General features: G+C 33.8%; 1 protein-coding gene and 1 pseudogene across 1 annotated transcript; both read left to right on the forward strand.

Annotated features, from left to right (window-relative positions):
• Nucleotides 1-6: 6 nt before the first annotated feature.
• Nucleotides 7-2394, forward strand: LOC121789883 (annotated as a pseudogene).
• Nucleotides 2395-8463: 6069 nt separating this feature from the next.
• On the forward strand, nt 8464-13574 carry LOC121789884 (AT-hook motif nuclear-localized protein 1-like). Its single transcript, XM_042188224.1, has 5 exons — nt 8464-9777; nt 10577-10644; nt 10914-11045; nt 12459-12620; nt 12958-13574. The coding sequence occupies exons 1-5, from the start codon at nt 9372-9374 to the stop codon at nt 13180-13182; spliced, it is 993 nt and encodes a 330-aa protein (XP_042044158.1). The 5' UTR covers nt 8464-9371; the 3' UTR covers nt 13183-13574.
• The last annotated feature ends 489 nt before the right edge of the window (nt 13575-14063 follow it).

Below are 14063 nucleotides of genomic sequence, written 5' to 3' on the forward strand. Positions count from 1 at the left end.
CATTCATTCATCTTTATAGCTCAATTTATTAACCCAAAGATGAAAAAAGGTTCACAAACGGCTATATTTTTACTATTGTTGCGAAACCCTGAATGCCCCCCCTCTATCGGTGGGGCCCCGAAATTCTCATCTTTTTCATTGCTGAATAAATGGGACTGTTTAGGTTCTATCCAATTGATCAAAATCACAACTAGTTTTTGATTCGGGTTTGTGATGACTTACAATAATGCCGACCACGGCGATCTTAGGATGGATGTGGATTACGTGAAATTGGCGGTTGGCGTGGGCGGTGGGGCCCAGTGCCTGAATGAAGCTTCGCCTTCTTGCGGCGGAGGAGGCCAATGGTGGTCCTGGTTGTGGTGGTGGGCGAAGCTTCTACTGGTGGCTTTGTTTATTGGGATTTTGCTTGCGGTTTTCTTGAAATGGATCGGACCCTTCGTCATGGAGAAGGTTAGGTTTCTCTTAATTTGGGTCTGTTTCTATTTTGGGGATTTATGTGCAAATGAATGCATACATTTGTTTCTTTCTCTCAATTATAAGTTAGGTCTATATTTTGCGGTGATTTCATTAAGAAATTGCAAGCACCCAATTTATGTATGTGTGCTTGTGAGCTCTTTGTACCAATTTGGAACATAAATTTTGAAGATTCAGGTGCTTTTGTCTAAGAATTACTCCTTAATTCTTTAATCATTGGAGAGGCTAACTTGTATATGCAATTATTAAGTTTATTGTTGTTGGTATAAGGTATGATGATTGGTTGTTGTTGAAAAAAAACTGGATGTGCTAGTAGTGTGTATGTATTTGGTGTAATCCATCTTGTCTCTTCTTTACTTTTACCCATTTCATGTGCTGGTTAAAGTAGCATTGTAGTGTACCATTGCATTTTGGGTTTCTTACATCTTAACTTACATTCATTCAGTTAAAAGACTCTGTTTTTTGCTTACAAGTTACTACAATGGAATTCACAAGTACATGATGATGTTAAGCTGGGGAAGATCCATCTATTGTATTCTCTCTCGCTGATAATCTTCTAATATGCAATTCAAATTGCCATTATGCTTGTACTATATGTGCCTAAGAGGCTAAGCTCAAGTGAGAAATCTATACATAACTCGACTGTTTTCATGGTTTTAGCATCTGCTTATCATTCCATTCTTAGTAATCCATTTTTAACTTAGTGAGGTGTATCAGTTAGAGCTGATGCATTGTAGTGTATCAATCATTCAATCCATTTGTTCAAATAGGCAATTCAAATTGTCATTATTCTTGTAATATCTGTGCCTAAGATAAAGTGTGAAGTGTGGATCTAACTAGCTCTAATTTTAACAAGTGTTATCTATACTTTTCCAGGAGATTATACCATTAATTAATTGGGAAAGAATCATTCAGCACAAAGCAGCTAGGATTTTTAATATTTTGTTCTCTGGCAGTATTCCATCCATCCTTTTACTTCTTCACCGTCTATTTGGCTTGCTGGGATGACTTTGGATATGGTTATGGATTTTTGCTGGTCGTTGGAGGAGTCATATTTGGTTTTGTCTCTCTTCCATATTGCATTGGTTCACTTTTTTACCACCAAATCCAGGTATTGATGAATATTTGTATCATGTGTCATTCTTTACTGTTTCATACTCACAAACACCTTCCAAACTTAATGATCCTTTTTCCTCACTTGTAGGTGTGGCTAGAGCGATATCCTAAGCGAGCTTCTGTGATAAGATTGACTGGCGAGGGAAGTCTATTTAATCAGTTCAGAGCCGTAGCACTTATTAGGATTCTCCTTTCCCTTACATCATATATAACTACTGTGCCGTAGCTACAGATGTGAAATTTGGTCCTTACTTCTTTGGGACACTTGTTTGGGATGGTGCTAGAAATATTTCTAACACTTACACGTTAGTTCTCTTCCCTCCCTCCCTCTCCCTCCTTTTGCCCCTCTTTGTTATCCTCAGTGTGTTGTTAATGATATTGGGATGTACCCTCTTGCTTGCAACGATGCATATTTGATGTCTTATTTACTTTGGACTATGGGTATTCCTCCAATTCTACAATATCCATGCTTTCATCTTTGTCATGCGTAATCTGTCTCTAGGATTGACATGCTGCTTGGCATCTTGGGATACAAAATTACACAAGCCAATTTTCTTTTATTGGCATCTTTCTTTTGTTATCTCATTGCTTGAGACTAATGTGCTCTTACTTTAAATGCAGTGGAATTATAATACAAAACTATAGCTGATGCTGCGGATGATCGGCAAACTATGTCAGGTCCTCAGATTCTGTTGAACATTGCTGGCTTTTCCATCACCGTGGCAGCCGACAGTGCTAGTAACATTGTATGCGAAAAGGCGACTGAAGGAACTGCAGATGGAAGAGGTGCTAGTCTTGCAGTAACACCTCACATTACATGTGGCAAAGATTATTGCTTTCTATTGCAATTATATACACCCGTAGCATATAACGAACTGTTTCATCATCTGGTGAGTTTATAAGTGGCTCCTCATTCTTTTGAGACTCATCTGCCAGGAGGGGGAAAGTGATTTAGTTTAGTTGCGCTTCCACCACATCTGATGATATCGATTCTTGCTTCCTTCCTTACCCTCCCATAGTCCTCGTTCTCTGCTTTTTAAGGGTTATGTTACAAGAAGCCATCCAAGCTATTAGAGCATTAGCAATGGGGTTTAGGCGCGCCCTATGCACCGTCACGTCATCATTTTTATCCTCCTACCTGCAATGGGGCGCCCTAAGGCGCGCCCTATGCATTTTCTTTTATTTGAATATTTAAATAACAATTGTGATCCGAGTTGAAATATTCAAGATGCAAAAATTCAAAATATAAAGTATAGGACCAAAATCGTAAAATGACATATATTCAGGACCAGTTTTGGTCTTTACTCTTTAGAAAACCATATAGTTTGATTGCTCAAAGGGTGAAAGTGGTAGCTAGACTTATGTGCTTATACATTGCATATTGGCATGGGTTTTGAATATCATTTTTAGCATTTTTCATGTTATTTTGGTAAAGGGCTTAAAAAAACTAGAACTCAAAAACGTGGTTAATGGAATTGAAACTCGGGATTTGTTGAGGAAAGTAGTCTCCGCTCTCCGATAATTTGGCCCATGACCTATCTTTTTATATAATAGCCCATTAATAATGAAATCTATGAGCACATCTTTTAAATTTTAAATTAAAAACTATTTAATTAGGGCAACTTGAGATTTGACATTCTACCAAATTTATTCTGTATGAATCCTGTGTTGGTGATCTTGATTTTAGACTAGACGGATCTAACTCTATTTAAAATTTCATACAAGTCGTAATTTTGCATCATTTAACTTAAATGGCTGCACTCATCCGGATTCAAGATATAAATATAAATTTAACCAAATAATAAACCATGCAAGTCAATTTTATTAATTCGAAATGTCAACCAAAGCAGCTAAGTCCGCTGACGCCTACACAGTTGCGTCATCTAATAAGTTAAATTAATCCACTTTTTGCCGATACACACCATTCCACGAAATTTCATTCCCTCAAATTATAAAGCCAAGAAATATCCTATTGCGTGGATTACATCCAAAACTGATGTGTTACGATTAATAAATTAGGCAATTAAATTTCTTGGAAAATTTACTAGTAGTGCTTGGTGACTAATCAAACTGTAATCTACAAAATAGGGACATAGACTCCTTCACCAAAACATAAAGCTTTCTTTAATTTGCGTGTAGTGCAAGAACGTAACCTGGTTATGAAATTTGGGTGGCTTCTCATATTTCTGTTTTTCCTAATTTTCTGCATCTCACTGCATTTGTATGGATTTTCTTCTAGCCCAATTTTCGTATTTGCAGTGCTTAACATTATTATTTCCTTCACAATTATGAAATGCGAGAAGGAATGTGCGCAATATTTTTATGAGATTATGGCTTTTCATGGCTTGGTGTATGATGAAGAAGATGAGGAAACGATAGGTGAGCAAAGGAGCAATATTGATAGTGATGATGATTGTGCAGAATCAGATACCTCTGTGGGTTATGATGTAGCAATAGAGGAGTCAGCTGATGATGAAAAAGGAGATGGTGATGAAAATGTAGAGAGCAGAATTGAAGAATTTATAGCTGAGACGATCAAAAGGTGGAGAAAGGAATTGCAGTTAATTAGATGGAGAAATGTATTCTGCAACCAAAAATAGTTGAATACAATGAGTCTACCATTTGTCGCTCCACTCGAATCGTGAGTCTTGACCGTTGATTTGCGAGACTGTTACTGATGAGTCACTTTAACGACCTCGGTGTCTCATGCTCTCACACATTATATTTTGTTTGTCTCACTATCTGTGAAACGCTCTTGCTTCTATCTAGAAATCTCGCTTCGATCAGCTCTTTCTCTTCCTACGTGAGTTTGAAGTGAATCTTCTAGTCGAGGTTATCCCGAAAAGTGTGTATGCTGAATCATAACTATGTGGCTATGCTTCCCAAGTCGGAGGAGATTCGGACGTTCCTGTGTTTAATCCGAGTTTCTATGAACTACTTCAGTCCGTCTATGGATTGTGGTGACGGTGGTCTTTGCGGTGTGTTGTAAGCTCTGGGTGGATTTTAGTGGTGTTATTCGATGTCTTCCATATATATTTTTGGTAAAAGGGTGTATCGCTAGTGCTTTATGTCTATGCGATATTGAGCTACTTCGATCTGATCTGTAAATATCTGTTGTGTTCTTGCTTAGATTTTACTTGTACTGTTTAAATTGGTACTCTTTTTTTTAATTCGGTATGTTGTAGTGAGATTTACCATCTCACTATATATTGACTTAAAAGAGGTCTTGACAAAGTGAAATCAAGTGAGTCTTTTCTTTGATTGGGGTTAGTGTGCTCATATTTATTCCGTTTGATATGAATAAAGTCTCATGTATTTTCTCATTCATGCAATATATAAGAATCGGATTCGCCAACTTCTACTAAATGTAACTTCTACTAAAATGTAGAATATATATTGGATGAATGAGAAAAATACATGAGTTGGCCATTACAATTTACAATGACTCGATTAAGTGATTAACTAATAATTTAGAATATTAGTAGTATATCATTTGCATCATTCCATACTATGTATTTTGTTTCATGTATAAACATTAATCTGTTTTTTTGTATAACTTACTAAAATCAGTTTATTGGGCCTGGATACATACCATAATTCAGGGCCCATAATATATATGAGAGCTCTATTAATCTCTTCGGTTCAATTGAATTGCATTGATACCAATTTAATTTGAAATTAGACGTCCATTCGGCATAAAGCATAATTCAAATTTTATTCAATTCGGACGATTATACAATTTGGAAGGTGGGTTGGTGGTTCAATTTTTTCGAGATGCTACAACTAAAAACAAGATGTAAACATTAAATAACATTAATATTAATGAAAGACTGTTCCGAAATATATTAAAATAATTTATGTGTGGATGCAACTCACCCTCATTAAATTAATTTTTTATCAGTAAATAATTCTGAAAAAGGATGCATCGTTCTTATCTAAAACTACTTTACTATATAATACTGTATTTTATTTATTTATTTTTGTTATTGATGAGAAGTTGCATAAAATAAATTAATTGAGAGGACTAACTATTTTATTTATATAGGTGTCATCATACTTATGGAGTTGCATATGGGTTCCATACATATTCTGCCTTGGTCAATACGCGTGGTCCCCTACAAACCTTGCACATTTAAAATAATATATAATATAATTAGGAAAACTTGAAAACTACTGCTTTTGTAAGATGGAAATAATTTAATATAATTGGGAAAACTTGAAAACTACTGCTTTTCTAAGATGGTACAACTTTGCTTAATTATGAGCTTTAAATAAAATTTTAAAATTGTTGCTTGCATCTTACTGCTATTAATAAAGCAAAAGATTAAACGTTATTATATTTGCACGCCAATTTAGATTTTTGCTTGGCTTGCTCCATTATTTGATGAGTTAATTATTAGTTAAATTATTGTAAGTGCATAAAAGTCTAAGGTCGAGGCCAGCACAAATTTTAAAATGCCATTTCGTTATCTTATAATTGAATATTTATTGTGAAAAAAAAAGGATTCTTGGTTGTGAAAATTACGTCAATTAATAGAAGTCATACAGTTCAATGAAATTTCAAAATCATTGAAATGAAATATGGGAGTAAAGATTTCAATATTTAGACCAAAATAACGTAATATTAAGTGGAAATAAAAAGGTAAAAGTATATGTATGTCTTTAGGAATAATAAATAATGCGATCTCATGCTTTGTAACAGAGAGTTGTCGAGAACAAATTTCATCATTTTCCCATTCCTAAACTAAGAATAGAAATTAGTAGTATAGTTCGATATTTTGTTTAGATATGAAATAGATTAAATTTGTGCAAAATCAAAACTAACACATAAGTCAACAAACTACATCCACATAAGCATGATCCTTAATTGAGTTTAAGTGTTTAACTAAGGTCGCATGTTCTGAAATAAATGAGCGAATTTCAGACGATTTACATTTATTGGTATTAGAAAAAATGTAATATGGCTTTTGTTTTATTAAGTTGTAGTTTTCTGCGAAATAGTAAGTCCGCTCATTTATTTAATGATCTATTCTATTTGGACAAATGCATAAAAGTAAATATGTTTAATATAGTCCCAAGCTCATGTGTTAATGTCAACATAGCCAATAGCATATTGGTCGATTTGAATAACCCTTTAAATTTATAGGATTGTACTTAAAATATCAAGCAAAATAAAATGTCTAGTGCACACTCAATTAGGGCAAAAATTTAATAGATTGGCTCGATTTTTCAGTCTGATTAAGAATGTCCCAAATAAGACTGACTCGGATCTTTATGGATTGATCATGTTTGACAACTACTCTCTCCTTATCATTTTAAGTGGAAAAAAAATAACGTAGTACAATAATATGTTTATTCTAAGAAATGTGTTATTTAAAGTGAGATATCATAAAAAGAAAAAAATATATCGCTTAGAATGAGACCAAATGAGTAATTCGATATTTAATAATGAAGATTTTGATCAAATAAATAACATTACAACAATAAAATAAAATTAACTCCCCAATTTATGTAATAGGAGTACAGTATAAGTATAACAATAGTTGAACTAATTAGAAATTCAAATTCACTACTCTAATGAACTGTAAAACATGCTAAAAAAATTAACCTAAAACTTAGTGAGATGAATCAATTTTCCATCTTTGATTTTCGATAGCGAGATATTTTATGAAAATTATAGTTAAAATATTTTGAGTAGAAAATAAAAATTAAGGATATTTTCTAAAAATACTAAAAGTTGGGGATATGAAATAAGATCAACACTCTAAAACTAATAATGTCACTATAGACTATAGTTCAAATATAAGAGCATCTTCAATTATTTACATTAAATTTATATTTATTTTATTGTAAGTATCACATCTGATTTTATTCCAATTGTTTATACTAAATTCAAGCTTAAAGAATATTTTCTATGCACTTACTTTTTTTACTCACAAAATATGAAAAGATGATTTGAGTTTATTATAGTGTAAACCTAAAAATGGATATATTGTACTCAAAAATCTAAATGAGATAGGTTTTAGAGTACCATTAGAACTATTTACCAACTCTTTTTACATTTTAGGGTACCACTGGAGATGATCTAAGTATCCTATTATGTTATCCAAATTGTATTTTAAAAACTTCATACAAATTTATTATGCCTAATATTAGTTTATGATAAGTTTTTGTGAAGAAATTAGTAGTATAAATTTATATAGGTTCTAACAAAATACACTTAATTTAGCATATTCCTAACTTAACTATATGCTCAAACTATCACGTGAAAATTGAAGAATCTAAAAGAGCATTAACACGTTGTATAAAGACGCCAAATAATATGTGTGCACAAAGTTGTAATACACCACACATGCTGACAGTATACGCACTTACGAGTAAAATACACAAATACACACCAACAAACGATTCTCCCCCAATATAATATAGTTCAAAATTTCTTCCCTATATTTTTTTTTTGCATTTTGTTCATTATTTTCAGCCCAATTTTTTTTCATCCATTTTCTATCTATTTCCTTTTTTTCGCTTTTAAATTAGTGTATTATAAATTTTCTTTATCTTGACAATGTTTTTAAAATTTTATATAATTTTTTTGAAAATCTCTTTCCAGTTCGATGAATATAACGCAATTTTCGACTAATGTGCTAATCAAGTTATAAAAAATTACCACCTACGGATTATGGTATTCTATTTTTTGCAACGGTTCATAATTAGAATATTTAATTTGTGTAGTTTTAAAAAATTAATAAATTGGTATTGTCTAATTATTTGTGAATTTGTACTATATTATATAATTATAAATTATTGTAAAATAACAAAGAATAAAAAATAAAAGAATTAAAATTAAATGAATAATGATAAGTAAAGTGCTCGTTAGTACATTGTGAATATGTAAAGCATGCTTTTTTACTATTGGCGAATGAGAGACCAGACCAATCTAGCGAATGATTCCCGGTAATAATAAACTCAATTTGACTTTCTCTTTTCTTTTTATAATTTCATCATCTTATAAATTATGGAAAAATATGGTAATTAACTATGGCTCAAAATAATGAAGGAAAAGAGCTGGAATATGGCTGAGATTTTAAAATTGATGACTATTAGCAACTGGGGTTTTAGTTATTTCAATATTTCCTATTTGTCTTCTTTTCATATTCCTTTTTTGTCTTCATTTGGTTCCTATTAGTATTTTAATTAAATTAGCCATTGATAATGTATATAATCCTTATTTCTCGCTTTATTTAAAAGAGAGTGATGGTTGTCTTCATGCCTTGGCAACCTAATTTCACTTTTCCCAACTACAATTACTTTATTTAATTTCTCTCATTTTTTGTTTATTTTAATTTTCCCCCAACCGGACTCCAAACCATTTTATTAACCAAAATACATAATTTCCTTGCTTCAAATAATTAACAATTAATGTCCCCAATATTTAATGTTTTCCTAACAATTTTTAAATTGCAATTCGGACAATCTGAGAAAAGTTAAGAGAACCTAAATTGGCTTTTTTTTTAACTTCCTAAAACCTCTTTTTTTTCCCATTTTTCCCATCACCAAACCTTTTTCCCTTCTAAATCTCTGTTTTTTCCTCCAAAAATCCAATCTTTCTCCCTGAAAATCATTCTTCATCTCCAACAGTTTTCTCCCTCATAACCAATTTTTATTTTTAATTTTTTCACAACTTTCCTTTCTCTCTAATAGCTTATCAGAGTCCAGAAAAAGCTTGTTTAAAAATAATGAGATTTTGAAGAAAAAAAAATCTGATACCAACTTGCTTACTAATGGAAGTGAGTAATACTTTGAGTGGCAGCGGAGTTACAGTGGTGGGATCAGATGCTCCGTCGGACTACCATGTGGCCCCCAGGACCGCCGCCGAAACCCCCCCTGTCTCAGCGCCACCACCCGCCGCCGTGACTCCGCCGCATCCAGCTTCTGCAACTCCTCCTCCGCCGCCGCCAGCAGCGGCCGTGGCTGGGACTGTTACAATCTTGAAGAAGAAGAGGGGAAGGCCGAGGAAGTACGGCCCTGATGGGTCAGTTGCTGGAGCTCTCTCTCCGAAGCCGATTTCTTCCTCTGCTCCGCCTCCGGTTATCGACTTCTCGGCCGTCGCAAAGCGCGGGAAAGTCCGGTCTGCTATCACCTCCGCTGCCAAGGTTCAGATGCCCGTGATGGAGACTGAGAGTATGGGTGAGTGCGTCTGTGTGTGTGGTGCATGCATGTTGATGGAGTTGGGTTTTATACAGCGATCTGTGAGGCTTATGTTGTGTGCTGTATTGTCTGAATCCGACACTGGAAATCTAAGCACATGATTATTTGGAATTTAAGTGTGTGGGGCCTGTTGATAGATTGATCCAACTGTGATAGGTTTGGAGGAAATGGCTGGTTTTCAAAGTGTGGGGAAAAAGGGAATCTTGAAATAATGGAAGTTACTGAGAGAGCCCTTTCCCTTTCTTTCTCTTTTGGAGTTGGCTTCTTGAATTAATTGACAGTTGCGTTCATTTGCTGCACGGGACTTAATTTATGGATTTTTTTTCCTTTTCTTTTTCACTTTTCTGGAATAGGGTTGCTTTTGAATTGTTGCAATGTAATTGGTCTTATTTGTTGAAATTCGTTATTAGAAGCTTCAATGTGGGTGTATTATCTTGTAATTTTTGTGTCTGATATTTAAGGAACTGGATGTTGTAGCTGAATTAATTTGTCTAGTGGAAAATGAGAACAATTAGTGGTACTTAATTGCCCTTTTTCTCTAAAATTCTGCTGATGGTAGTTATCTATATGAAACTCATTCGTCATTCACCTGCCTTGAGCTGAAGAAGGTGCGTAAAAATTCGAGTGATGGTATTTGATTTTGGTGGTTTTTCCATCATATTTAATTTTGTGTGACACACTATATGTTGGATTTTGTGCTGGTTCAAGGAAATTGATTACAGAAAGCACACAATCTAGATATCTTAGTTGCTGATTGATGCTATCTTTGATTTTGTAGGTGAATGGGTTTCATGTTCAGTTGGTGCTAATTTTACACCTCATATTATCACGGTCAATGCTGGAGAGGTAAAAGGGAATAAATACTCTAATTTAGTAGATATATACTTTGTCATCATGTTTTCCTTGGTATTTTAAGTTCATATTGATCAAATTATCTCTCACGACTCTCTAGAGTACATGTGCCTGCTTGTGATTCTTTACTTACAATGTTCTCATGTTTAACCAAAGTTTGATCGTTGTTCAAATAGATATAAGTGTGCATGTCTTATCTACCTATTCCTGCTTTTTTGATAGCTTATTTTCAAACAATCCATTTGTATCTTTATGGTTTACAGGATGTCACTATGAAGGTTATATCGTTCTCTCAGCAAGGTCCCCGAGCAATATGCATTCTCTCGGCTAATGGTGTAATTTCAAGTGTAACTCTTCGTCAACCTGATTCTTCCGGTGGTACATTGACGTATGAGGTACTACAATAGTTTAAACTTTCCTTAGTTTACTCTACTAACTGAAATATCTCTTTAAAAACTATCTATGCATTAACCATTTCTAATACGTGGAGTGTTACTGGTAAAGTGTTTTCTTCCAAGCATATTTATATTTTGAATATTTTACTTGTGTTTCTTGGACGCCATCTCTATGGAAATTGGTTCTGATTTTAATAATTAAAATTTATCTTTTTCCTACTTTTTAGAATGCCTTTTTTATGGCTTTGTCCTGTTTGGTTATGAATTATTGTTGTTGAGTCAACTTTTGAAAAGAAATATCATACCTGATATTGAGAAAGTTCATGTTAGTCCTATTTTACTATATCTAGCTTATGTTTAGATATAACTGAAGTCTAATTTTGGGTTATAAGCAGAGTTATTTTATTTTCTAAATATCTGTTTCTGAAATACGTCATCAGAAGCTGTACCACATCTTAAGTGGAGATTGATTTATGATTTGTTTTATCTTTGTCCTTGGATTTGAACTAGAAAAATCATGGAACTCAGTATTATGTTTTGTTGTTTAGTTTTGAGGAATAGAATTATTATAAATTATTAATGATTCTAATGACTTCAGTATTAGTCTATTAGCAGGAGAAAATATTAGCACTTCCTGTTTTTAATCGTAGGTTGACATGTTTCAAGATAAGGAGATACAGGAGTATATTTTCTGATAACTTCTGATTGCCATTTCATTCTTATGTTATGTTAGATGGGAATGCCTTGATATGTTATCCTGAACTAGTCTTGTGGTTTGAATCTGATTTTTTCCCTCATTTCCCGTGTCATGCATTTCCGTGTGCTGCATAAATTCTTCTATTTCCTGACCTTAAATGTAGCCTTTAGTTGTTTCTGTTTTGTTGCAATAACAAAATACTATTAATAGGATACTGAAACCACCGTTAAATGGGTTTTCTTCTGGTTGCACACCCTAGCTAGTTGTGCCTAAGTCCATAATTTGTTCTTTTGTCAAGGCTCTACTATTTATAAGTACAATGTCTGTTTGAATCAGAAACTTTTTAAGCTAATGCTACTTCCGTTGAGAAAACAACATAGGCATCTCAAGCAGTACAATAGTGACTTTCCTTAGTGGTATTCGTCGGATGTTGGTTGTGTGACTAAAGCCTCTCAGGAAACACAAAAATTTTACAAAAATGTTTGTCAAGTGTTCAACAAAGGTATTTTCCACGTTAACTTGGACGAAAAAGTTTATACAAGTTTCAACAATGTCTGTTTTGATATAATGCTGTTCTAACAAAAGCAATGTCAAGAACTGACACTTTAAATGTTTATAGTATTTCACAAGAGCTTAGCTCATTCTTCTTCTCCTGTAGATGTTAGTCAGTTGTCAGCAACCAATATATTTTTATCGCTATTTGTTGTGCTGACCAGGGTCGCTTTGAGATACTGTCATTGACTGGCTCATTCATGCCCTCGGAGACTGGAGGAATGAGAAACAGATCTGGTGGCATGAGTGTTTCTTTGGCTAGTCCTGATGGGCGTGTCGTTGGAGGTGGAGTTGCTGGCTTATTAGTAGCCGCGAGTCCTGTACAGGTATGAGCAGCTCGAATAGTGAATTTCTAGTATTTACATTTCCATTAGGCAGCGTTTACTTTTTGACAATTAACTTTAGATAGATATGAATAGTGTAGACTAGTCCATTTTTACTAAGATGGATTGGAACTATAAATTTTTCCGTCGATAATATCTGTCGTTTGGGTTTGAGCTAATTTTGTTTGATTCATATACCCTTCAAAGGTTAGGATAGGAGAAATCATGTACTATCAATTATGAAAAGTAAACGCGCACTTACCGTGTAATCTTTTTCTTAGCAGCTACATAATTTTTTGTTCATGTAACAATAATTTTGATTTCTCGTGTTTTGCAATAGATTGTAGTGGGAAGCTTTCTCGCAGGCAACCAGCTCGAGCAGACAACTAAGAAACAAAAACCAGACTCCTTGGCTATTATACCTACTGCTGCCATACCCATCTCCAGTGCAGGGATGGAAGACACTTACCATACATCCCCATCGTTTCGTGGGGATAGTTGGTCTTCGATGCCCCAAGAATCAAAGAACAAGCCTACTGACATCAATGTGACTTTGCCCGGTTAGAGGATTCTGATTTCTTACCGACCTCATCTGCATAGTATTCCTTTTCAAGGAGGCTCCTATTTGAGGAATCTTGTCTCTTAAACGCTCGCCTTAAACCACGGCGTGTAGGCCAATTCCAGAGAAAGGTTCATGTATCGAATTAGTGCATTAGTTGCGCTTGTTTTTTTCCCATGTATTGTATCTTCATACTACAATTTATCCTTTGAGTTGAACTCATTTATCGTTTGTTGTAGTGTTGCTCTAGAATCTCTTCTTTTTAGTCTGTAGTTGCCATTGTCTTGGAGTTTGTTAGGTGGGAAAAAAGGTTAATTTGTTTGGGGCAAATGATTGCCTTAACACCAATTTTTATCTTTGGTTTATATTGTTCACTTAGTCACAAGTTAATTTTTTTTCTTGTAGTAGTACAACTTTTCTACAAGTAATTTAGTTTGGGATAAAATTTCTAGTTACTATGTAGTACTAGTTCAATATTGATTTTTCTGATATAGTTAGCTGGTGGTGATTTATCTATGATGATTTGGGCTTTAGTTCACTACAGGTACTTAGCCCATCCGTCTCTTAACTGTCTCATCTCTTAACTATTCATGTGCCCGACTGTACTTTTCACTCCATCTCTTACCTAAGAGACAACACTTGCAACCCTCCATCTGTTATCCGTCTCTTAACTATCTCATCCCTTAACTATTCATTCAATTTCATTTTTTATTTTTATTTCCAACAAATTCAATTAATAAAAATACACTTCATTAAAGAAAATAAAATTACAACTTAAATTTCTTAAAAAATACATAATTAAATTCGTGGCAAAATAAATAAAAAAAGACATAATTTAAAATACAAATTTATAGAAATTATAAAAACTACTCCGCCGGCGAATCATC

Source organism: Salvia splendens, unplaced genomic scaffold, assembly GCF_004379255.2.
Source record: "Salvia splendens isolate huo1 unplaced genomic scaffold, SspV2 ctg366, whole genome shotgun sequence".
NCBI lineage: Eukaryota > Viridiplantae > Streptophyta > Magnoliopsida > Lamiales > Lamiaceae > Salvia > Salvia splendens.

Excerpts from the sequence above, each read along its gene's own strand:
- LOC121789884 (XM_042188224.1), top strand. The coding sequence starts at position 9,372 with ATGGAAGTGAGTAATACTTTGAGTGGCAGCGGAGTTACAGTGGTGGGA. Across the intron at positions 10,645-10,913 it reads TCACGGTCAATGCTGGAGAG|GATGTCACTATGAAGGTTAT; the intron begins GTAAAAGGGAAT and ends TATGGTTTACAG. Across the intron at positions 12,621-12,957 it reads TAGCCGCGAGTCCTGTACAG|ATTGTAGTGGGAAGCTTTCT; the intron begins GTATGAGCAGCT and ends GTTTTGCAATAG.